The 24,810-nt window shown below is 42.0% G+C and overlaps 1 protein-coding gene across 4 annotated transcripts in view; it reads left to right on the top strand.

Annotated features, from left to right (window-relative positions):
* Window positions 1-15,190: 15,190 nt before the first annotated feature.
* LOC112112234 (amyloid-beta A4 protein) overlaps window positions 15,191-24,810 on the top strand; it is a 313,996-nt gene continuing 304,376 nt past the window's right edge. For 3 of the 4 annotated variants that reach the window (XM_024208071.3, XM_024208073.3, XM_024208074.3), the window contains exon 1: window positions 15,191-15,397. In XM_024208071.3, the coding sequence (XP_024063839.1) occupies window positions 15,338-15,397 (60 nt within the window). In that variant the 5' untranslated portion in view covers window positions 15,191-15,337. The remainder of the gene's footprint in view (window positions 15,398-24,810) is intronic. The other variant, XM_024208070.3, reaches the window with a different exon arrangement.

Genomic DNA, 24,810 nt, shown 5'->3' on the forward strand with positions numbered 1-24,810 from the left:
GAAGGTTGGTCAGTGCTACTTCTAACCTTTCCTTTTCAATTCAGAAAGATTTCAATTTAAGATAGTACAAAACAAAATACCTGCCACTGAATAGCTGCATGAGAAAAGATCTGACTTTTCTGGGGACCTTTCCATTAACTTAACCAGCATGAAATAGAACTACATTAAAAGTTTATATCACTTTCTCCTTTAAAAAGTAGCCTAGTTTTTTATCTCAGTGATAGTGGGTAGGGAGTTTAGCAGTCTTTGCAGCATGTCACACTGCCCTATATATCTATCCAGTGAGAAGCACCACTCTTAATGTCAAATGACAATAGTTCCATCTCTTTCTGCTCTATTATTTATGTCTTGAATTTCAGAATTTGAAGTATCACCGTTGCAGGGAAAGAAATATCAAATTCTGATTAGAACAACTTTTCTTATGGAAAACAGATCTAGGATTAACAAGACTGAACTATGTGGATTTTATACAGTAGCTGAGCGTACACTGATATCCAGTGGAGGTGGGTGACATCTGAAAACAAGAAGATAAAACTGACATGTAGAGAGATGGATGATGATTGGAGAATGATATCACAAATGATATCACAAAAGATATCGTTTTAGGAAGTGGAACATCTTAAAAATATCCACTAAGTTTGGAGATGAGATGAATTTCACAGTATTTTAATACACAAACTAAGTGACCACCTAAAGAACTGGCAACAATTGGATGCCTCTCAGAGCTGGTCACTAACTTTGAGTCAAGCAAAATTGCATTGGAAACCTTGGGGATTGGCAACAGTGGACTTTTAAGTAATGTGGGCTTCCGTGGGCTTATTCTAGCCTTTGACCTTTCAACAGCTGTATATTTGAAGAAATGAGCACCCTAACAAAGCTGTTTGGCCCAGATCTGGTAATTAGGTCTTTGGTTTCTTTGGGGATTGTTTTTGTTTTTTAATGTTTTGTCTAAACTTGATGCTTATTAAAGTGAGACACTGGCAGTACTAGTTAAAATGATAGACATCCACAAGCACAGATATCGTGAAAAACTTCAATATTTCCTCCTAATACATTTTTCTTGTTTAGTTCAGATAATCCTTTCCCCTATCAACAGGCTACTAACTAAACAATCCCTATAAAATTTAAAAAGCTGCTCTAAATAAGTGATTAGCCTTGTCATAGCAGGCCTTTTCAGTCCGATAAAGACTGATCGGGATAGTTAAGTGGTGATAAAAGAATGCTATGGAGAGTCTTATCACTATTATAAGACATTAAATAATTTTATATCTATTTTTCACTTCTGGGAACTCAGTGACTATGGGCTGCCATTGTTGCAATGGAGATAGATTGTGTTCCTCCAAGTCCACTAGGGACTGTGAGGGAGGCAGAAAACTGTGACATGCTCCTTTCTCCAAAAAGACTTTCTTTGCTTCATGGTGAAAGGAACTGACTTGGGGAGAGGCTGGTAGTGGCTTGCTCCCAACTCTTATGACTTTTAGCCATGACAGTGGCTACCCAACCCAACTCTAGAGCCAAAATCACTTAGAGGTAGACTGAGGGTTGAGTCCTGCACTTAGGACGGAAGAATCCTATGCACTGCTACAGACTAGGGACCGAATGGCTAGGTAGCAGTTCTGCAGAAAAGGACCTAGGGGTCACAGTGGACGAGAAGCTGGATATGAGTCAACAGTGTGCTCTTGTTGCCAAGAAGGCTAATGGCATTTTGGGCTGTATAAGTAGGGGCATTGCCAGCAGATCGAGGGACGTGATCGTTCCCCTTTATGCGACATTGGTGAGGCCTCATCTGGAGTACTGTGTCCAGTTTTGGGCCCCACACTACAAGAAGGATGTGGAAATATTGGAAAGAGTCCAGCGGAGGGCAACAAAAATGATTAGGGGTCTGGAGCACATGACTTATGAGGAGAGGCTGAGGGAACTGGGATTGTTTAGTCTCCAGAAGAGAAGAATGAGGGGGGATTTGATAGCTGCTTTCAACTACCTGAGGGGGGGTTCCAAAGAGGATGGAGCTCGGCTGTTCTCAGTGGTGGCAGATGACAGAACAAGGAGCAATGGTCTCAAGTTGCAGTGGGGGAGGTCTAGGTTGGACATTAGGAAACACTATTTCACTAGGAGGGTGGTGAAGCACTGGAATGCTTTACCTAGGGAGGTGGTGGAATCTCCTTCCTTGGAGGTTTTTAAGGCCCGGCTTGACAAAGCCCTGGCTGGGATGATTTAGTTGGGAATTGGTCCTGCTTTGAGCAGGGGGTTGGACTAGATGACCTCCTGATGTCCCTTCCAACCCTGATATTCTATGATTCTATGATGGTGCTTTCCCCCCCTCTATAGAGGCAAAAGTCTCCCAGTCAGAACACTAGTACTTTTCTTCTTCTCGGATGGTGAGGGAAGCAGTTTGTTTACATTTTGTTAAAATATGCAAGTTTGGAACTATAAATTGACCACTCAGAACACAGCATGTGACTTCTCAGCATTCTTCCAGGTTGAAAATAACATTGACTACAATCATCATTGTTCATCCATTGATCTTTATGCAAAACTCCCAATGATCTCCTTGAGAGTTCTGTGTGCAGACCTAAATACTAAATGACCTTTAAATTGTGGGATAAGTTTTTGAAGTAGTACTAGAGAGATGCTCCGTGCAACAAACATATTATTATGTAATTGCATTGAATGTGCGTGTAATTTTCTCCTGCTATGAAAAACTATTTCTCTGTGGTCATGCATGATAGATTGTTGATAGATTGTCTCTTTTGCTTGTTGAGATATGTCTCAAAATCAGCACAGAGAACTTGAAGTAAATGTATTAATAATTAGTATTTATATAGCATTTAGCGTGTTCATAGCAATATACAAATTCCAATTAATGACTGGCACTATTCTTTCTACATAAAATAATTTGTATAATTTTTTTTGCACATTTGGCCTCTCTTCTTACTTTGGGCCCCTCCATCTTATTTCACACAACTTATTTGGTGATGCGATCCACACTTGTGCATTCAATTACCATCTCTGTGCTGATGAATCACAAATTTCCTTATCAATTCATTTAGTTCTGACTCTGATATCTCCTCCTGGATGTCTGGCTGTTCCGTCAAGCATGACATGGCCTAATCTTTCCTCCCAGACCATCTTTACCCTCTCACATTCTGTCATCATTGACAACGCCACCATACCTGTGACCCGGCCCTTAGCCTGGCAGTAATATTTTTGTCCCTTCGTAGCCCATGTATCCAAGCTTTATCCAAATTCTGCAATTTTTTTTCTCCATTTTTTCAAAAGCAATCTATTTCTCTTAATCTCTACAATTAACTCTTGTCCAGGCCCTTCTAATCTCCCATCTTGGTTATTATACCATCCTTCTCTCTGGCCTCTTTGACACCCACTTTGCCTCTCTCTGGTCAACAGCAGTTGCTGCCAAAGTTGTCTTCCTCACCCCTTGATATATCACCCCCCCACCCCAACCCTTACACTTGTTCCCTCTCCTCTACCATGTAATAGTCAAGCTTCTTGACTTTGCCTTTAAGACTCAGCATAAATCTGCCCATCCTTACTTAACTATCCTTGTCTCTTTTCACAATGCCTGCTCTGTCCCCCTTGCTCCTGTCAGTGCTACTAGCCTCGTCTGCTCGTTAGTCAGATTCTTAGACAGATATTTCCTTTGTGCCTCCTTACATGCTAGTCCCTATGCTTGGAATGGCCTATCTGAGCTTACCTCCAAGCCACCATCTTCTCCACATTCAAATCCCTCCTAAAAATCTACCTCTGCCAAGACATTGAATGAAATCTGATTATTATGGCTAGGCTGTGGGGACTTGGGGACAGGAAATACATCATCTTTTTTTTCTCCAAAAGTAAAATACATTGTGTTGCCAAGCATTCAGTTACCATAGGCAATTACCATCATGAGCACTTTACTGATATATTGCCCATCATCTCTATTTCTCTATTATTATTTCTTTAGAGAAAGAACCTCAAGCTTACTTTTTATGTGTGGAAAGTGCCTAGCACACTTACACACATATAAGTACATGGGGTATACTACCATAAACAAATTAATAATAATTTCAACAGAGTGTGACAAAGTTCCTCCTCTATCTTGGTGGGTCCTGCGCTTATTGGCGGATTTTCTTGCCGCAGAGATTCACCATGTGGGTTGGGGAACAGCCCAGAGACCTTCCCCTCTGGAAGAACCCACAGTCCAGGTCAATTGGGAGGTTTGGGGGGAACCCGGGCCCGCCCTCTACTCCGGGTTCCAGCCCAGGGCCCTGTGGACTGCAGCTGTCTATAGTGCCTCCTGTAACAGCTGCATGACAGCTACAACTCCCTGGGCTACTTCCCCATGGCCTCCTCCAAACACCTTCCTTATTCTCACCACAGGACCTTCCTCCTGGTGTCTGATAACGCTTGTGCTCCTCAGTCCTCCAGCAGCATACCCTCTCACTCAGCTCCTTGTGCCTCTTGCTCCCAGCTCCTCACACTCGCACCACAAACTGAAGTGAGCTCCTTTTTAAAACCCAGGTGTCCTAATTAGCCTGCCTTAATTGATTCTAGCAGCTTCTTCTTAATTGGCTCCAGATGTCCTAATTAGCCTGCCTGCCTTAACTGGTTCTAGCAGGTTCCTGATTACTCTAGTGCAGCCCCTTCTCTGGTCACTCAGGGAACAGAAAACTACTCATCCAGTGACCAGTATATTTGCCCTCTACCAGACTCCTGTGCCCCACTGGTCTGGGTCTGTCACAAGAGCTTCTGACTGTCTTGGCTCTTGTTACTTTCCTTTCAGACCTATCAAATTATTAATAATTGATGTACTGATTTGAAGCTTAAGTGGACTCTCTCAGCTGTAACAATATGAATTATCAGTGTTTCTAAATGTACATAATTTATTTATCCCATTTGCCTGTGCTGAATTAATTTCAGGAGGTGCAGTTTTTCACAGCGCACTGTATGCCAGGAGAATGAATGCCAGTTAAAAAGTAACCAAATTAATTGGCATCACAACTTAAATCACTGAGATGCTGTCACCCCAGAATGAAAACCAATCCTAGGATGTCCTCAGGCATTTTGCTGTTTGGCTTTTCTTTGGTTGGTTGCCGGGTTGGTTTTGTTGTAAGTAGGGAAGCCACCCTACTTATACCACATAATCTTCTTGACTTTCTCTGTGTCTGTGTCAGTCTGGATCATGAGGGAGAGAAGAGAGTTGGTTAAGCACCATTCTAGATAAGGCTGACGCGCTGAACCAAGTTTGGGTGGAGAAACTAGAGGATATGATAGAGCTTATATCAACCTCTTTGATGAAAGGTAGACAGTGGATACGCTTAATTCCAGTTTTACAAATACTACATGTTTCAGAAATATCCCTCCACTTAAAATGAGGAATAGAGCTAGAACTGGTAATACCTCTAAAACAGGAATGGACTTTTCCAATGCACCCACCATTAACTACAAGAATTGCAACCTGGGACCTGGTTAGAGTCTCAACTGCTTTTATATGACCAAATGGCAGCAATGACCAAGAAAGCTTCCCCTTCCCCCCATCTGTATCTGACGAGATTCCTTGTGACCTTTTATTTCAAACAGGAACCATGTAATTCATGTCTCTGTCATCTCTAGATCATTCTACTTCAATGCATTCTATTTGGGACTACACCTTAAATCCATTCAGAAACTGAAGCAGGTGTGCCGCCTCCTTGTTAAGCGGAGTACTGTATCTTGCTGTGAACATATTCAGAAGCAGTTGGCCATTAAGGCCGGTGAGGTTAAAGCCCACTAATAACACCTCAGCTATAGATCCTGTGGTGTCTGCAGTGTGGCTGATGATTGTCAGGTCCAGAGCCAAAAACTGCCACTGAGTGAATCTTAGTGAAGCTGGAGCTATTCCAGCACTCCTCCCAAGAGTTTATGAAGCACATGAAATTCAAGCAGCAGAGGGAGGAGGCAAAAAAAGAAGGAATACTTGCCTCTGAGGGGAGGGCTCATTCAGATATGCTCCCTGGTGCCTTTGTTCTTCCTTCAGGCCTGGCAACAACATAGCAATTGTATTGGGGTTCTGAGGCTGGGCAGGCAAATCAGGTTGTTAAGTGAGAAGGAAGGGAAGGAGTGAGAGGGTTGGGTACAATGAAGACAGATTTCTGAGCTGTGAGAGAGGGATGTTGGAACCAGAAGGGTTCTTAGCTGTGAGAATGGGGGCATCCTGAGCCTGCAGGTGAGAGCTTCTGAACTCAGGAGGAAGGAATGCAGAGCCTTATACGGTCAGGTGGGAAGGAAGTGCAGGCCTGAGCCTGGGAAGGAGTTCATGTGGGAGGAAGTTGGATTGGCAAGCGGCAGCTAAGGGGAATTGGGGGAGGGAGAGTCTGTGTGAGGAGATATACAAGGTGTTGACGTGGTTCTGTGAGGATGGATAGAGGGAATGACTGAATGTGGGTGGAAGGAAGTGAAGTGCTGAATGAGGGTGTGTGTTGGTAGTGTGTATGATGGTGTGGGTGGATGAGGGTATTGAGGCAATAAGAGCTAGAATGGAGAGAGGTTTTTTTTAAAAGAGGCTGTGACTGGAAGAAAACATTAAGGGTGTCAAGTGGGGATTATTGGAGTCTCTCAGTTTTCTCCTACCCTGCCCTTTTCTTTGAAGTGCCCCATTTTTAAATTGTGTAAAGGGAAGAGGATGCTGCTTTTCTTTCCTTTGCATCCCTTGCCACCAACATCCCTCATCCACATTAACAACCAACTCCATCCCATGTGCACGCCCACCAGCAAGGTCTCAGGTTTTCCCTAGGAAAATCTGGTCATTTTACAGAGGAAAGGTAGGGGCTGGAGAGGCAGAAACTGAGGCTCTGGCCCCTGAGGATCCTTCTTGGGGATACCAGTTGAACTGGCTACCTTTTGGCTACCAGTTCGAATTTAAAGTGCTGATTTTGAGCTGTAAAGCCCTAAACATCTTAAAATCTGCCAACTTCTGAGACTAACACTCTCTCCCTGTGCAATACTGGATTGAATCCCCTTCAATTTAAAAGGGGGCACCTAAGAGGGGACTCTCTGTGAGAGCCCATTTACTTGGAATTCACTTCCCACACACTGCCTCCCTGTTAAATCTGAAATAATCCAAATTTGTTGACTTTCCAGGCATGCTGCAAAGCCAATCTATTTGCATGGGCATTTGGGGAAGGCTAAGTTGTGTAGGGTTTTGAACAAGCGAGCTGAAGGGCAGTTTTCTGGATGAGTGCTGTTTTGTGCTTGGTGGGATCTGCAGATGTTTTGTTATTGATCGTTTTTATTTAGATTAGTACAGTTTGTGGCTGTGGCTTTCAAAGAAGCCTAATGCAATTAGGCACCCAATTTCTATTGAAATACAATGGTAGTTGAGTGCCTAATGCCTTTGTACCTTTGAACATCCCAGTCTGCTTTTCAATCAGGTTGCCTGGAGCTTCTGATAGGCACTTCTAAGACATTACTCTAAAAGAAATAAAATAACTGCATTTGTTTTTTCTCTATATTCTGTATAGAAGCATTACCCGCTTCAGCTGAGTTCACTCAGATCCTTAAACATTTTTAAGGTGTACCTCATTCCAGTTTCTTCTTTTTTTTTCAATGAAGTGGTAAGATAAAGAGCCAAGGCTCTGATCCAACAGCTGATTCTTCAGACAGACTCCTATGCTCAGACAGAGCCCCATTGCCTTCACTCCATGTGGATGCAGGGATCTAGCTGCATAGAATCACTTGTAGGATTGTGACCAGAATCTGGGTCCAATGGAAGTCAATATAGAATCACCATGATTCAGCTCAGAATGCTTAATACATCCTAGTACAATTACTTTTTGTTTTATCACTGTCCCTCCTCCCTCCCCCAAAAAAGGAGGGTTGGGGGGAGGAATTAGGCATCACATCTCAGGACATTCAAAACATATGCCACAAAGACAATATAAGATAGCTGGCATACTGTATGAGTACAAATACACATATGACTTAGACATTCTCAGCAACTTATTCTAACTGTTTAAAAATAATTACTACTCCCAAATAAATTCCAAACCTAAATTTTCTTTGAGAAAGATTTTGCATGGTGAAGAGTGACCTGCAACATCTAAGTATGTTTTAATGAGTACACTGCTTGTATTCTTATCTTGTTAATACCTGAGATGGTGAGGAAACAAGAGCATTAGAATGTCTTCCAGCTGCAGTATTTTATTGACACAGAGATCAGTCAGCACAAGGCCTAAAACATGCAGGGAGACTCATTGCATGCAGTGAAAAGAATGCAGTGAATGGTAGATCCATTTTGCAGGGCACATTTGCATTCTGTAAGAAATGGGTAAACAAAATCAGGGATGGCAAATCAGAGTTAAACCAAGCAGAAGATACATTCTGAACATGGCTTTTGTTGAGATTGCATCAGCAACAATGGCCTCTACAGCTCAATATGTGCAACTGGGATAGGCATGCAATAATATTGTATTTGCATGGCATGTGGTAGTATCCATACAAAAATACATCCTAATAACTGAGGACTTAGTCTTGTACACTTGCTTATTTATCTCATCTGTATGGCTTGCTTTTCTTGGAATTTAGGATTGTGTTCTCATTATTCACTCACCTCTATCACCTGTGTTGTCTACATGCTTCAGCAGATACCATGAATTGCTCCTAACTCAGTGTTATGCAGAAGAGCAATCATTCACATATAAGCAGGTCACTATGGCTACTGGTTACCTATTATGTAAAGCAAGTCTGGGAGCCAAATATTAAGGCACCTTGCAGAATTCAGGCAAATATAGTCTCTTATATGGAACCTCTACCCTCAGTGAAGTCATCCCCACCCATGGTTGCTGCTCATATTGCAAACTTCCATGATCAGGTACAGTTTTCCTGTTTTGGAGTAAGTTTTATAGCATCTATTTCCTTTGCTCATGAGGTGACTCCAAAGAGCTCACAGACTCATAGACTGCAAGGTCAGAAGGGACCATCATGATCAACCAATATACCCAGATCTTTCTCCTCCTCTGTCACTTCCAACTGATAAGTCCCCACTTTATTGCAAAAAGTCTTGTTGTTTAGTCCCTAAATGCATGAACTTGCACTTTGCAATATTAAATTTGATCCCATTTCTATTGCTCCTATTTATAAAATCATCCAGATCTTCTTGTATGATATTCCGGTCCCAGTGGTGTAGCCAGGTGGAGCGAACAGGGAGGGCGGACATAAAAAAAGGCGCCACCCGCTGCGGTGCTTGTACTCACCGGGCGGCGCTCCGGGTCTTCGGCGGCACTTCGGTGGCGGGTCCTTCACTCACTCCAGGTCTTCGGCAGCACTGAAGGACCCGCCGCCGAAATGCCGCTGAAGACCTGGAGCGAGTGAAGGACCTGCCGCCGAAGTGCTGCCGAAGACCTGGAGCGCCGCCCGGTGAGTACAAGTGTCCGCTCCCCCGTTCAGAGTAAAAATTAAAAAGGCGCCACTTGTGCTCAGTGTGGGAGTGGCCGCTCCCCCTGCTCCCCCCCAGCTACGCTACTGTCCGGTCCTCCTCTGTATTGGCTATACCTCCCAACTTTGTGTCATCCACAAATTTTATTAGCACACCCCCACTCTTTGTGCAAAGGTCAGTAATAAAAATATTAAATAAAAGTGGTGCCAAGACTGATACCTGAAGAACTCCACTAGTAACCTCCCTCCAGCCTGTCAGTTCACCTTTCTGTATGACCCGTTGTAGTCTCCCCTTTAACCAGTTCCTTATCCATCTTTCAGTTCTCATATTAATCCCCATCTTCTCCAATTTAACTAATAATTTCCCGTGTGGAACTGTATCAAATGCCTTATTGAAATCCAGGTAGATTAAATCTACTGAATTTCCTTTGTATAAAAAAATCAGTTATTTTCTCAAAGAAGGAGATCAGGTTGGTCTGGCACGATCTACCTTTTGTAAAACTATGTTGTTTTTTTATCCCGAATACCGTTCACCTCTATCTCCTTAACTACTTTCTCTTTCAAAATTTGTTCCAATACAATTGAGGTCAAACTAACAGGCCTGTAGTTCCTGGATCACTTCCCACCCCCCTTTCTTAAAAATAGGAACTATATTAGCAATTCTCCAGTCATAGGTAGGGTACAACCCCCACATTTACAGAGTCATTAAAAATCCTTGCTATTGGACTTGCAATTTCACTTGCCAGTTCCTTTAATATTCTTGGATGGAGATTATCCAGCTACCCGATTTAGGCCCATTAAGCTGTTTGAGTTTGACTTCCACTTCGGATATGATAATTTCTACCTCCATATTCTTGTTCCCATTAGCCACCCTGCCACTACCCCTGCACTTTCTGACCTCCAAGACACTGTTTCTGAAAGATAGTTACACAATGGCAAGTAGATTAATTTATAATTGTAACAGTTAAAGAGCCAGCATAAATTGTATGGGATTTCAATTACAATGAATTCTGTGCTGTTAAGAAATTCTGTTGGACAGGTCTGAAATGTACTTAGAAATTTTCCCCTACATTTTTGGAGCTGTGGAGAAATAATAATACAGGCTGGGACTGTCAATGAGCCTAAGGGAGTTAGGCACTCAAATCCTATTTAAATTCAATGGGATTTGGGAATTTATCTCCCTTAAATTCATTTGAAAATACTAACTTAGTACTTACATAGTGCATTTATGTTCTCTAAGTGAATTGCAAAAGAGGGTGGGCATTATAATTCCCAGTGGAGAAAATGAGGGACACCGAAGTTAAGTGACTGTAAGATAAGACAATGAGTCAGTGGCAGAGTCTGGACCAGAACCCAGGTCTTCTGACTTGGAGCCCTCTACTCATCCTGAGAACAACTGAAGTCATCTCAATGAAGGTATTGGCTACATCTGTCCTATACTTAAAGTTGACTGAAGAAGCATCTATAATGTGAATAAAATATAGTTGGGAATGGGGCTAATAGCAGCATGAGGGATAATTTTATAATAGGGGAGAGAATAAGTCACCATGATTTGCACCTGACTGGATATCAGTCAGCAGATATAAGGAAATGTTATGCACACTGCACAATTAAAGGGACACAGCTGAAGACATCTGGAAGTACTTTAATCGAATCCATGCACAAGAGATCATTCTGCCTTCAGAATTCATGTATGACTCCTGCTATTATAATTCGCTGATGTGAGATTTTGGCAAGCATCAAGGGAAAAATAGGCCTCACTGACAGTCTACTGTCTGATATTGAAATAATAGAATATTTTAAGTGTTGAGCCACTATAGTATATTTTCTAACAACCACCCTGTCTCCCTTCAGCTGTTATTTTGTATTTTCTTTTTTCTGTGGAGAGGGAGTAGATATTTAACAATCACTCCTTTCTCCCAAGGCTGAAATAGCCCATATCTATTCGACTTCTGGGCACAAAGCAAAGCCCATCTGTTTTTATTTTGTTTTTTGCGCCTGGCATTTTGTGGGAGTGAAGGTGTAGAAGGGGTAGAATGAAGTATTGGTTTACTTGTTTACTATTGGCTATATATGGATTTTGTTAGGGTGTGAAGCCAATTGGGATGTTTTAATATACTGTACAATATTGTATATGATTTTAAGTAATGGCAAGGCTCTGAGCTTTTTGGATAAGAGCCTTTTGTTATCTTAGAAAGTTCAATGAAAAAAATGCGTTTATTATTTGTTTTGATGGGGAGGGTTGTCTATATGCAACAATATTTATATCAATATATTATTGTTATATATTTTTACTGTAAATCAATGTGACTCAGAGAGACAATGCACACCACTTCAAAACAGTCAAACTATGAAGCGTGGCATATAAATAGTATATCCACAAACTGCTATGAAAATAAAGTTGGCTAAGAAAGCTAAGCAATTTAAAAAAATCACTTCTGAGCATGTTCAGTAGTCATCTGCAAAGAATTAACATTTAATCAGAGCCTACTACAGCCCTTCCCACTTTGTAGTATCACCTGTGCACATTCGCCCTTGCTCAGTTGCTCAACTTTCAGTCTCTTAGCTATTGTGATGTGATAATTTCATTAGTTCCCCAGTTATCTTAGAGTTTTCTAGACTAGACCGAACCTGAATATCTATTCTAAAAAACTAATGGGGGGGGGGGAAATCTTTCAGGCCTTCTTTATATACCATGAAGAAGAAGGAAGAAAAGTGATGAGCACATTTTCTTTCCCTTTGCAGGTCATCTGCAAATTCTGTAGCACTCTAAACTAGTACTAAATGGGCCTGCAGTTGTTATTGCCTTTCAGTATTGCTAACTTTATATTTCCTTATACTATATTATAAACTAACATTGCTGGGTTGGACAGGTGTGGACTGGCTGTAAATGTGAATACTATACATGTGTCATGCTTACAGGGCTAGCTGCACCTTTGATTTCTCTCTGAGTGCCCTTCCTCAGGTGTTAGGCCCCGTATCATTATCCTTCTCAGGATGGAATCCTGTGTAAGCTCAAACGCTTGTCTCTCTCACCAACAGAAGCTGGTCCAATAAAAGATATTACCTCACCCACCTTGTCTCTTTAATATCCTGGGACTGACATGGCTACAACCACTCTGCATACAATGACTTACTATATGCATGTGTTTGTGTATATGTTAGATATAGCTGTTGGACACTGCAGATCTGTGTAGGATCTTATCTGCTATCTACCTGCCAGAGATCACTGAAATCAGCAAGTGTTATCAGAGCAATTCCCAAAAGCCCAGTGAGTCCCTCTATGTACTGCCTGCTCATTAGTTTGCGTGAGAAGGTTCATATTTGTATGAGGCTAAACTGCCTTCTAAATGTATGTGCTTGAATCTGAAATAAACCTGTGGAGTTAATATATTTTATTATTGTATCTATCCACCTTATAGAATGCTCCAGTTAAACTCATGTGGCATATATCTGGAGGGGTGGGATGGGAGGGTGTGTATGTGTTGTTTGGCTTGTGTAAAATAATTAATTGATAAGCAAATAATAGCTGAACCTAATGTAGCTAATCTAACACTTGTTTATCAAGATGAGATTAGAGTGTATATCTCACAGAGTAAAATACAGGGACCATGTTCCATAGTTTGGAACATAGGTACTAAAGCTCATTCCTGGCTAAATTCCCTCATCTTGTAGTATGGCCCAGGAAGGCAGAAAATGCCATGAGGGTCCTCTTGCAAAGTCTCTGATTGTTCAATCAGTGGGCGGGCTTTGCTCTTCTAAAGGCCCACCCACAAATCGTATGGATTCACATGAATCCAAGACCATCCACTGAGAGGCCCTGTGCCTGTGTGCCAGCTCTGTGGCTCTGGCCTTGATCTTTGATAAAGATGAGGCTCTGGCAGCAGAGCTTCAACTTTACCTCAAAAGGGGATAGATACCAACTTCAGTGTAGAAACAGCAGAAAGGACACTACAGCCACAGGCTCTATTAACATCTTTTCCATATACTCTATTACAGGAGGTAGGGACAAATTATGTGGCTCCCTTCATTTGGCCTGGCCACTTCTCCACCCTATGTGGATTCTGGACCTATGGACTGGACTCCGGGGGCGGGGAGATCCAGAGGAGTGGGTGGACACTGTTGCAGAGGCAGCTCCCGTCTGTCAGAAAGAGGAGATATGCAGGCAGAAGGTCTGTGTATGGATTTGGGGAAGCATGGTCACACCTAGAGATTTTAAATTGCAATTTAAACAAGCTGAAACCATTGACAATTTTTAAGCCCACATACCTGCATTATGTCATAGAGGGAGATCCCCAGTATTGATGGTTTACAACAATAAGAAAACTCTTGAAATGAACATGAAATTTGATAAAGATAATGGTTGTACAAAACATTTGCTTCTAAATTTGAAAAACACTATAACATTGTTTTTTGTGGGCTTTGGGGATAGGGGTTTATTAAAAATAGGATTAATTTTGAATGGACCACTTGGTTTTTTTGAAACTGTATGTGGATGAAGATAACTTCACAACAAAATATGCAATTTTTCTAACTTTCACACATTTCAGTGTGAAACTATGATAAAGTTTCCATTTAGGCTTCCTTGCAGATTTATTATACACATTATATTATACAATATTAATTCTGTTGAGGCAGCAAGAAAATACTTTTTCATCATGTATGGGTCTTGGGCCCCTATCCTGCAAGCACTTACACCTGTGCCTAGCTTTACTCGTGTGAGTCGTCCTATAAATTCAAGCACAGATGCTGCAATTAGTAGTAAGCAATGGTGCCCCCTCATGGGTACAGCTATCCACCTACAAGGTATTAGTTGTAGAATTTTGGCCTTGCTCTTGTGTGTTTGTAGGGCTGGGGTCTAGGGAATTGAACTTGTGCTTACCTACAGGATCTAGCACCCCGATAAGGTCGTTAGATCATGGTATAACTTATCAATATTTGAAGAGACTAGTTTAATATGACAACTAGCCAGTTTGTAAAAAAATGAATGAAGAGCAAAATTTCTCCAAATAACCTGCAGTTAACTTGTGAATGTGTGTTTGTGGAGACTTCACAAACATTTTGGGGGTTATCTCTGCACATTTTATATATATTTAAAACAGGGATGACTGATCAGTCAACAAAGTACCCATAGGCATATGGACATTCTGTAAAAGATATCAGCAAAAACTGCTGCAGGCAGAGAATTAAAATAGCTTTCGGAGCAAAGAAGATATCAGTGGTCCCAGAGCAGGTAAAAACATGTTCTAGTTACAAAGCATTAATACAAATCCAGCATCAGTTTAATGCCTGAACTCTACATCCTAGGAGATGGGCTCCAGGACATAAAGAACTGCCCCTCCGACATGAGCAGCTAGCAAAGTGTGTCTTTTATTTGGATTTAATTTCGTTATAATGATGCGTTGTGCACCTCTGGCTGTGGCACAAGCAGCGGGTCTGGCAGCAATCTCACCAGACGGGTGATGCGAGGGAGGCAGAGCTAAGTGTCTCCCACATTGCAACAGAAAGGCAGTTTGCCGTCCTTAAAAATAACTCTCGCCTGGATCCTGCAGGAGATACAGAAGAGAAGCGGGCCTGACACCGCTCTCGCGCACAGAGGCCCCGCTCCCTCCAATCTGGGGGAACACAGACGGGCGAGCACTGTGCTCTGTGGCTGCGAGCCTGGGCGGGCAGGGAGTTTGCTAGGGCCCGGGCCGGCTGGCTGCGCTTTCCCCGGGCCTCCGCTAGGGGTCTCCCCGGGGTGTGTGCGCTGCCTCTGCCGCGGCTCTGGGTGGGCTGGGATATCAGCTGACTCGCGCTCTCGCCGGAGCTCGGCTGGTGCTGCCGCAGCTCACTCCGATTCCCCGGCAGCGGCGGCGGCTGGAAGCTGGCAGCGAGCGCGCGGATTTACAGCCGGACCCCCGCCACCTCGCTGCTCCCCCCCGAGGCGATGCTGCCCCATTTAGCGCTCCTCCTGCTGGCCTGCTCCTGCACGGCCCGGGCTGTCGAGGTAAGGGGCAGACGGGCGGGGGGCTGCCACTCTCCTCCCTCCTGCTCGGCTTCCCGGAGCCTTTGTCTGCGGAGAGCCCAGAGCCGCCCCTGTAGCCGGATGGCTCGGCCACATCCAGGCGCCGCAAAGGTGGGCGAAGGGAGCCTTGCCTGTCTCCCGAAAGCAGGGGCTGGGCTCCCCCATCCACCCCCCCGCTCCGTGGCCAGGCTCCCCTCCCACCGCTGAACAATGGGCTTCTCCAGCTGAGCAGTGCAGGGAACAAAAGGGGGTGGGGGGAGCAGGCTGCGAAGTGCCGTGCACCGACCGCAGCCCCTGCGCGCCTCCGGCTTGCTGCTGGGTTTCATTGTGTGCGAGCTCTCCGCCCCGGGGGTGCGGGAGACATCGCCCGGGGGTGGTGCGGCAATGCCCGCCCCTTGCCGGGGGGGTGCACTGGGGCCGGGGTACTCCTCTTCGGCGGGGACAGCGGGAACAATCGTGCATCCTCTGGGGCGGAGATGCCCCGCGGCGCACGGACGGCTGGGGAGCTTGGAGCAACGCCCGGCGCTTTGTTCCCGGCTAACTTCGGCGGCGCTGCCCCCGGGGCGGGGGCAGGAGAGCGCTCCCCCCACCCCTCCGTGATGCAGGCGATGAGTAGCGGGGGCGAGTGTCCCTCGCAGGGCAGGGTCCCCGGGGAGGCGCCTGCTACTGGAGCCCGCGCGCTGCGGCGGCGCCCGGGCAATCCCCTCCTGCCCAGCCCCCGGGAAACAAAGCTTCGGTGCATCCGCCGGGCGGAGCTGCGCCTTCCCCGGCCTCTGCGGGCCGGGTCCCCGCGGAGAGGCTGCCTTACCTCCGCCTGCTCCTGGCGAGGAACAGGGGGGTTTCATGCCCCCGGGCTCTGCTCAGGTGGGCTGGGAGCAAGGGACATCCGCTGGGGGGTGGGCGGGGGAGGAGACGCCTTCTCCCGGCTTTGCAAGGGGAAGGCGCTGGACCCGCGCGTGTGGAGCCGGGCTGTGGGGGGTTTCTCTCGGCCGGGCGGGTATAGGGCCCGGCGCCGGCAGGGTTGGGGCGAGCGGAGATTAAGAGCGAGAAGATGGCGCCTCTGCAGTGCAGCAAAGACAGGCTGTCATGAAAGCTGCAGCCTGGAGAAATCCTCCCACCGCTAGGTGTTTAACAACTCTCGCTTCCATTCATGTCCCTGCCCAGCAGGCAGCCAGTGCTGCATGCAACATGGCCATGCCTGCGAGCAGGAAAAACACCCAGCACAATGTTGGGGGGCCGCCACTCAGTCCCCGTTAAAACTAATACCCTCGTGTACTCTTCTTTCCCTACGGTAACTTTCTGTTTTCCTCCCCCTCCCTCTCCCTTCTTAATTATTGCCATGTAATTCCGGGGAGAGGAGGGTTCCCTTGTGAAAAACATCCCAGCACCATGCACAGGTTAGCAAAGGTCTGACAGCTTTGCTGTTGTGCTGAGCTTTTGTAGATGCTCCCTGTGAAGGGAACTGTGGATGGGCCGAAAGAAGAATTGAATATGTCTTAGCTCCTTCGGAATTGAGGAGGTTCTGAAAAGAGAGAAGGAATCTTAACTTAATTTCTTAAATAGGGTTTATTGTATACACAGTGAGTCTTAGTGGGTAACAAATGCAGGTGCAGCTTGGTTGCTCCCCTTCGTACAAAATCAGGACAGAGTCATCTTCTGATCTTGTTCTGTTCTTTTTTTCCAAACCTTTCCTTCAAAGGCACAGGTTCTCCCTCTCTGAATAAAGCGATTAATGCCTTGCTAGGAGGGAGGAATTCAAGGAATGGGAGTGTAATAAAAACAAACAGCAAGCGCAGTCTAAACAGTCAAGCAAAAACCTATTGACTGCCCTTCAGCAATGAACCACCAATCTTTATTTCCCAGGGGGGCCCTTCAGAATAGCTTACTCTCCATAGATGAGATGAGGCAGGAACACTTTTTTTTTTTTTTTTTTTAAACTTCTCCTGAAATAGTTAATAAGAAAATACATAGAACTCAAACGTTAACATTGTTACATGGGTTTAAAATGAAAGAGCTTTAGATTCAGGGTCTGATCTTGTAAACACTTCCTGCGGAGTGTAGCTCTTACAACTGAGAGTGATCTCAGGGAAGCTTGCAGGATTAATTTTTAAATGGTTTGGGTTCTGTCAACTTGATTCAATCCAATATTGTTTTAAATATGAATGAATTAAATCTCCACCTAGGTGCTATTAGCTGAAAACTAAAATAAGGTTACACATAGAGACAGAAAACAGGAGGTAGAAGAAGAGGGCAAATTTTTTACATCTTTATTTTGCTAAAATACTGTCTTGGGCTCTGATCCTGCAAACAGTTATGCATGTGAATAATTCTCCATGAAGACTGCAAGAGTAGTCCCGCTCACATGTATAAGTGCGTGTAGAATCAGGAACTTGGATTTTATATCAGTTTTGTGTTTCTATGGGAAAGATTAATTGTATCCAGTTTTAGGAGCCCTTCCCTCACCCATCTTTTTAGTGCTATCTGCTGAAGAGCGATATTCTGCATTTTCAGCATGGCACTTTGTCTTGAAATAATTCTTTAAATCAAGAATATCATTGTATGCACAGAGAGTCCCTGTTTTATTCAGTGACCCGTATTACATGGAATTTGCAGTGTAATTTGAGTTTAATTGCCAGGCATTGTAGACATTTTGTTTTTAATAGCATTCAGCATAGGAAAAGGCCTTAAATTATCTTCATATGGTCAAAAATATACCTGTTTAAACCTGATACTATAGTATTTTTAATGAGTTACTTCAGTATATTATCAGAAACTCTTGATGATGGAAGAAGTTGGGGAGAGAGGGTGAGGTGGAGAAGACAGAATTTGCCTCATTTGAAATGGCTGTTTGCTCCTATCTGAGAGTTTGCTGCTTGCTTTAGAGTCTTTTAAAATCTTTCTTCTAGGAATAGAAGTTTTTCTCCTACAGTTTAAAATTGCTTTTGGAATTCATAAAGTAGCAGAAATTCCTGCAGTTCTTGTTTAAGACATCTTCCCTGTCCTATGTTTTTGGGGTGGGGGTTGGAGAGGGGGAAGTAGATGTTAGGAAAAGGAGGAGAAATTATTTGAAATGGCACATCGAGGAGAATACCTATCTTATCCAGATATATTAAGGCTTCTTGAAACATTTTTTAAAAAAAATGCAGTCCTTATTACTAGTGCACTGACCTTATACTTGTTTAAGTAACTTTCTTGTTTCATCCCATGTGACTGACTTGTGTTGAAGAATGTAAGATCTATTAAGCAAAAATGTCATGAGTATGAACAAGTGATATACCCGTTCATAAGCCGAATATTTTTGGTAAAAAAGTGAAGCATCAAAGAGCGAGTCGGCTTATAAATGGGTCTACACCAAAATTTGATGATTTTAAACTCTATGGAATCATTGAATTGAATATCTAATACATTTAGTTTTGTTTACCTGGAGCATCTGCAGGCATGGAGCCCCTCAGCTCCCTGTGGCCTTGGTTCACCGTTCCCAGCCAACCACTTCCCGCAGCTCCCATTGGCTGGGAACGGCGAACCGTGGCCACAGAGAGCTTATGGGCTCCATGCCTGCAGACGCTCCAAGTAAACAAAACGTCCCAACCAGCCAGTGGCTTACCCTGACAGGCTGGGAGCCAAAGTTTTCCAACCCCTGAAATATAGGGTCGGCTTATGAAAGAGTCATACAGTTTTTGCTATTTTTACCTATCCATTTTGGGGGTTGGCTTATAAACGAATGGGCTAATGAACGAGTATATATGGTATATAGTTGGAAAGCCATTTCTGCTTCTAATTATCATGCTCTTGAATAGATATTTTCTCTGTTACCTATTTCCACTAATTGTCTGATTTCAATAAATTCACACAATCAGGCACAACTACGTTGTCTTCCTGAATTTCTTAGTGAACAATCTCATTTTATTAGCTGAGATTTTCTTTTTTAATTAGAGCATTAGTGGAAATATCAAGATTTCGCTCAGCTCTGTTTTGAATGCTCTAGTTGTTCCAATGTTATTTACAAGCGAGGTTGTTCTAGCATATTAATAAAACTAAAATTAAGATGTTTAAACAGGTTGTACTTTTTTCATTTGGTATGTTAGCCCTTAGAAAGTTATTGCAGTTAATAAAAATACAAAACATTTATTACCTAACAAAATTCTTGACATAGTGAGTTGTAGAATTTTCTCCCCAGACCTCTCATTTATTTTAAGGAAGAAGATAGCTGTTGGGATTTTTTTGTTAATGGTTTGTGTTTTTTAAAAAAAGAAACTCCAAAAAACCCAACCTGTTTAAAGGAAAGACATCAATTTGAAATCTAGACAGTAATTAAAACAAAACAAACATCTAAATTATTTGCTGTACCTGCTCCTGTGTCCTGAAACCAAAGTTTATAGTTAACAAACCTTTTGAAATTTCTTAAAAAAAAACAAAAAACCCCCAAAAAACCTAAAGCACTTTTCTGTTACTGTCAAAGACCTACCTCAAGAATCAAAAACTATTATACAGGGAAAACAGTGAAATTGGTTCTACACGTGATGCTGGCCATTCAGATAGTAAAAGATAACTTGTTCTCTAATCTCATTTATAGTAATGTTACTAAGCAATAGGTAAAGAATATTCTCACACTTTTTTTTAATGAGACAAAGAGGCTGAGGTCACTTTTTGTAGTTCACAAGCTTGTGTCTTTCACAACAGAAGTTGGTCCAATAAGAGATATTACCTTGCCCATCTTGTCTCTCTTATTATATCCTGGAACCAACACAACTACAGCATCACTACAAACTACTTTTAAGAGACGCTTTCTGGAGAAAGATTATAAATTACTTCATGTTTTCATAAAAAAAACTAAAAGAGAGTGGAAATACAAAGTGAGGTGTCAAGAATTTGAAGCAAATTCTTTGCCAAAGGGTGCTTGTGCAGTAGATCAGATGATCTTTCTTTATTCTATGCTGGCTGGCCAGTGTTTTGTGCAAGTTTTATGCCAAAGTGATACAGACTTTCATAGCATGGCTTCATGAAGGTTTATGCTCTTTGATCTTTGCATTTGTGTTTGTTAAATATTTAGTTGTGAAAGTTAAACATGGGGCATATTTAGTTTCTGTGTACGATCTTTGAAGAAAAACAAACATTTTCCTTCTATCGTAGTCTTTTTAGAGTATGAAGCACCGCAAAATAGTTCCATAACTTAGCAATTGTGTATAACTGATTAATTGGCAACTTTATTTTTACTGACTGATTTGTTTTCGAACATCTCTGTGAAATAATGTCCACAAGATGTTTGTTGCAGATAGTTGGTCAACAGAACATTTGGATCACATCTAAGTTTCCGTATGTCTCAAATGGTTAGTTTGGTTTTTTAAAGAGTATCTTTAAACTTAAATTATGTTTGTTTCTCTTTTATCTACGCAGTCAGTTGTTTCTCCCCTTACATCATCTTACTGTAAAATTCAGAATTACCTAATTTGCAAAATATAAGATTACTTGCACGCATTCTTCCTGGAGATTTTTAATTCTTCACTGTTTTTTATCCCAATCTTGCTCCCCTCTCTCAAAACAAAACAAATCAAGAGAACAACAGCAACAAAAATTGGAATAACATTCTCCCAGTTAACATCTGAAGAGTTGCTAGCACTGCATATGGGTTTTTACTAAATATTTATTAGTTAGTAAGTATTTTGTTAAGTAAATTGTAAGAACATACAACGAATAGGAGTAACTCTAGACTACTGATAAGAGTATAATTGGGTTTATGTATGGTAATATGTTCATCTAGTGTGCTGTCTGTCATGCTTTTAACACTTAACTCTGCAACTGTGTGTTATTGGATTTAAATTCTTGGGATTTTGGAAAAATCCTTGGTATAAGAAGATTACAAGTGAAGCAAATTAAAGAATACTGTGTTACTTTCTGTTAGCTGTTAGAACATGTTCTTATATGATATGAGTTCACAAATTGCTGCCAATCTGAAGAATGTCAATATCTGGAGAGAAAAACAGAAAAAAAAATGAGAGCCTAAAGCAATATTGTGTGAAAAACTTTTAATGGAAAAGTCAAAAATGTTTTCTTATTGTTCAATAACAGAATATAATCAGGGCTGCGTGATTCTACAGTCACAGAATTTGCTTTTTACCCATACTTTGCTGCAAACTTGTCTATATTTTAAGATTTCATGATTTTTAAAAACGTATTTTCTAGTACTTTAGTGGCAGTACCAAAGGCGTTGAGAACTTGAACCAGCTGTGCTGATGGAGAGTTTTCAGACAGCCTGAAATAATAGCTCAGTGAAGTGAACCATCCCTTACATCTTAATGTGCTGTTGATTCTGAAACCTACAGATGGCAATTTAAGCATCAGTATTGCTAACAACTTGGGCAGAAACATCCAGTCTAGCCTCCTTATCCTATGATCCTGAACAGCTTCTGCCTTCGCTTGGTTCCAAAAAGCTCCAGTGGCATCATGTCCAGTTTCTAAAACCTCTTTCCTTTCCCCTGAGCATTCCATGAAGTGGCTGAATGGTCAATATACAAATCTGCATCACATAGACAATGTAGGAAAAGTGTAAACTAAATTGAAATGATGGTCCCTGCCCCAGACAGCTCACAGATCAAATCTGTAGCATGCAATTAGAGAGTGGGCTGGAATTAAAAATGTATCTCTTTTGCATAAAATGTGATCATTTTGACACTGGAGTTGTCTAAAGAATGTACAGTAGAGGACATTCTGTTATTGGAAGATGGTAAATTCAAATCTAGTAAAAGGAAACACGTTTCCACGTAATTCACTGTTAAACTCTGGAACTCATTGACACAATATATAATCAAGGCCAAGGTCTTAAGAGGATTCAGAAAAGCATTATCCATTCACATGGATAACAAGAATATCCAGTTGTTAAATTAAAGTACTTAAGAGAAGTAATCCCTTTTGAAGGAACATAAATCTTCAAGTCTTGGCACATCAGCCAGTCTCTATCTATTGGGGCTTATAAGTAAACTTAGTTTCTTGGAATTTTACAAACATGGGGCAACAGAACTGTGACCTATAGGACCACATAACGAACTCAAGTTAAGTTTGCGTAATGTGGTTGTTCATGGTTAAGAAACTCACAAGTAGAAGAAGAGCTCTTTCTAGCTTGAGAGTTTATACCTTCCACCAACAAAAGTTGGTCCAATAAAAGATATTACCTCACCTACCTTGTCTCCCACTAGTATATGACTATCCTTTTTCTCCTGAGCATTTTCTCCTCTTTCACTTTCAGACATTAGAATTAGAAGTTGGCTCAGCCACTGAGCAAAGATGAGCAAGAGAAATAGGCCAACCACTGGGAATTATTTCAAAGCCTACCCCTAGTCTATGGTTGCATCATCTGTGTTCCTGAAGCATGTTTGCTGTTACCTTTTCAGCTGAATGGGAAACAGGAGAGGGCTGGTGCTGGAGAAGAGAGAGACTGTTTTATGTTAAAAAATATTAAAGAATCTCAAACCTTGTAATTAAAACCTAGCCCAAGAGCATGGGCTAACCAAAGAACTGTTTTATTGTCCTGATTCTCTTTCACTTCCAGACTTACTCTTGTTCTCAGATGCCATGGCATAGCTTTGAGACAGAAACTTTGTGGTGGATTTTGTGTTTACAGCAACAGCTAACTTCAATTATTTTTAAACTTCTGTTATAAATACCTTTTATATAACTGAGATACTACATTAAGCCTGAAATGTGGAACATTATGATAATGCAGTTGCTTATTACCATATGTCTTTGCATCATTAAAAGAGATTTTTCATGGAGTCCACTTGCTTCTTAGTTCTTGCTTTCTTTTCTTAAATGGCAAAATGATTCAGTAATAACATTAGTTGCTAAAGATTTAGTTTCTATTTTAATATCTTATTTTCTAAGATTTAAAGTGAATTTAATCATAAGTATGCTCCGGAAAGCGCTCCCATGGTTTTAGCCCAGAAAAAAACAAGCAGAATATAAATATATGCGCGCGCGCGCGCACACACACACAATTAACTAAGCATACATTTATGCACAGGTTTGGGGGAAAGTAAACTACAGAAAAGATGTGCAGGAGTAATTTGGAATGGAAAAAGAAACCCCCAATCATAATGACTGTATGGTAAATCAGAGAACATAAAGAAGTCAGTGGTTGTAAGATGAACAAACCAGAATAGTTATAGGTTTTTTAAATGAACTTGAAGTAATTAGTCCAGATTGTGGATAAATAGTAATTGACTTGTAATATGAGTTGTGAGTTAGTCCATGAAGGTTTGCAATATTTCTTAATACATTCCATCAAGATCAGTAATAACATGCTATCCTAATACTAGATAGTTTTGAGGGTCATTTTCTGCAATTTTGCAGTTTCACTATGTGTGGCTTCCCTCCCCCGCCTTTTTTAATCCAGAGCTGAGTAAAATTGCTTTTTAATGTCAGTATTTTCAATTTTCTTTAGTGTTTTGGAGCATCCACTAAGACCTTCTGATAACTTGTTCAGCTGTCTATGCCATTGCACTATTATCCTTGAAGGGATAGTGTTTATAAAACTGTATATTGTTAACAATAACAGACTATTAAAACTTAGGTCTCCAGTTTATTTGTCATTGTGTCAGTTATGCCAACTCCTGGAGTTCTATCACAAGTTACTTGATCTTTCTTAAAAGTCCCAACTCCTGGGGTTACGTGATTATGTGAGATTCTCAGATTTAATTAAAAAAGAGAGAGTTTCTGACCCTTGTGTTTGTGAGAAAAGCATGAAAATCTGAAGACTAAATGCTCAAAAAACCTGAAGGCAAATAAAGGACCCCGTATGGTGTTTTTCTTTTTTTTAATGTCCTGCCTTTTTAGCCACTCAGTTTAGATAGTGAAAATCATTGCTTCTGTTTATAGTCATTGTTTGCTTCTTGGTGCTGCCTTGTTAATTTTCAAGACTTCCAGGCAATGTTTGTTTTAAAAAACAGCTGTTTTCACTATAATGTAATAGATTTATTTTCCCCAGAATTGTTTTGTGCTTTTAAATTGATAATTTTCCTTTCAAAATCTGGTCAGAAAGATGCCACAACTCCTAACTGTTTCATAAAACTGTCTTAGACTAGTTATAATTTAAGATGATCTCCTTGCCATTTGAACCTACATTAAAACAAAGTTTTGCATAGGAATTGTCATACTGTATGAGACCAATGATCAACATCATTTTTAGCTGTGGCCAATATCGGACGCTTCACAGGAGAGTGTTAGAACACTCATCATTCATGCTATAGCAGGGGTCGGCAACGTTCGGCACGCGGCTCGCCAGGGTAAGCACCCTGGCGGGCTGGGCCAGTTTATTTACCTGCTGACGCGGCAGGTTCGGCCGATCGCGGCCCCCACTGGCCGCGGTTCGCCATCCCGGGCCAATGGGGGTGGCGAGAAGCGGC

The sequence above is a fragment of the Terrapene carolina genome, unplaced genomic scaffold, assembly GCF_002925995.2.
Source record: "Terrapene carolina triunguis isolate 2854851 unplaced genomic scaffold, T_m_triunguis-2.0 Scaffold32, whole genome shotgun sequence".
In the NCBI taxonomy this organism is placed as follows: domain Eukaryota; kingdom Metazoa; phylum Chordata; order Testudines; family Emydidae; genus Terrapene; species Terrapene triunguis.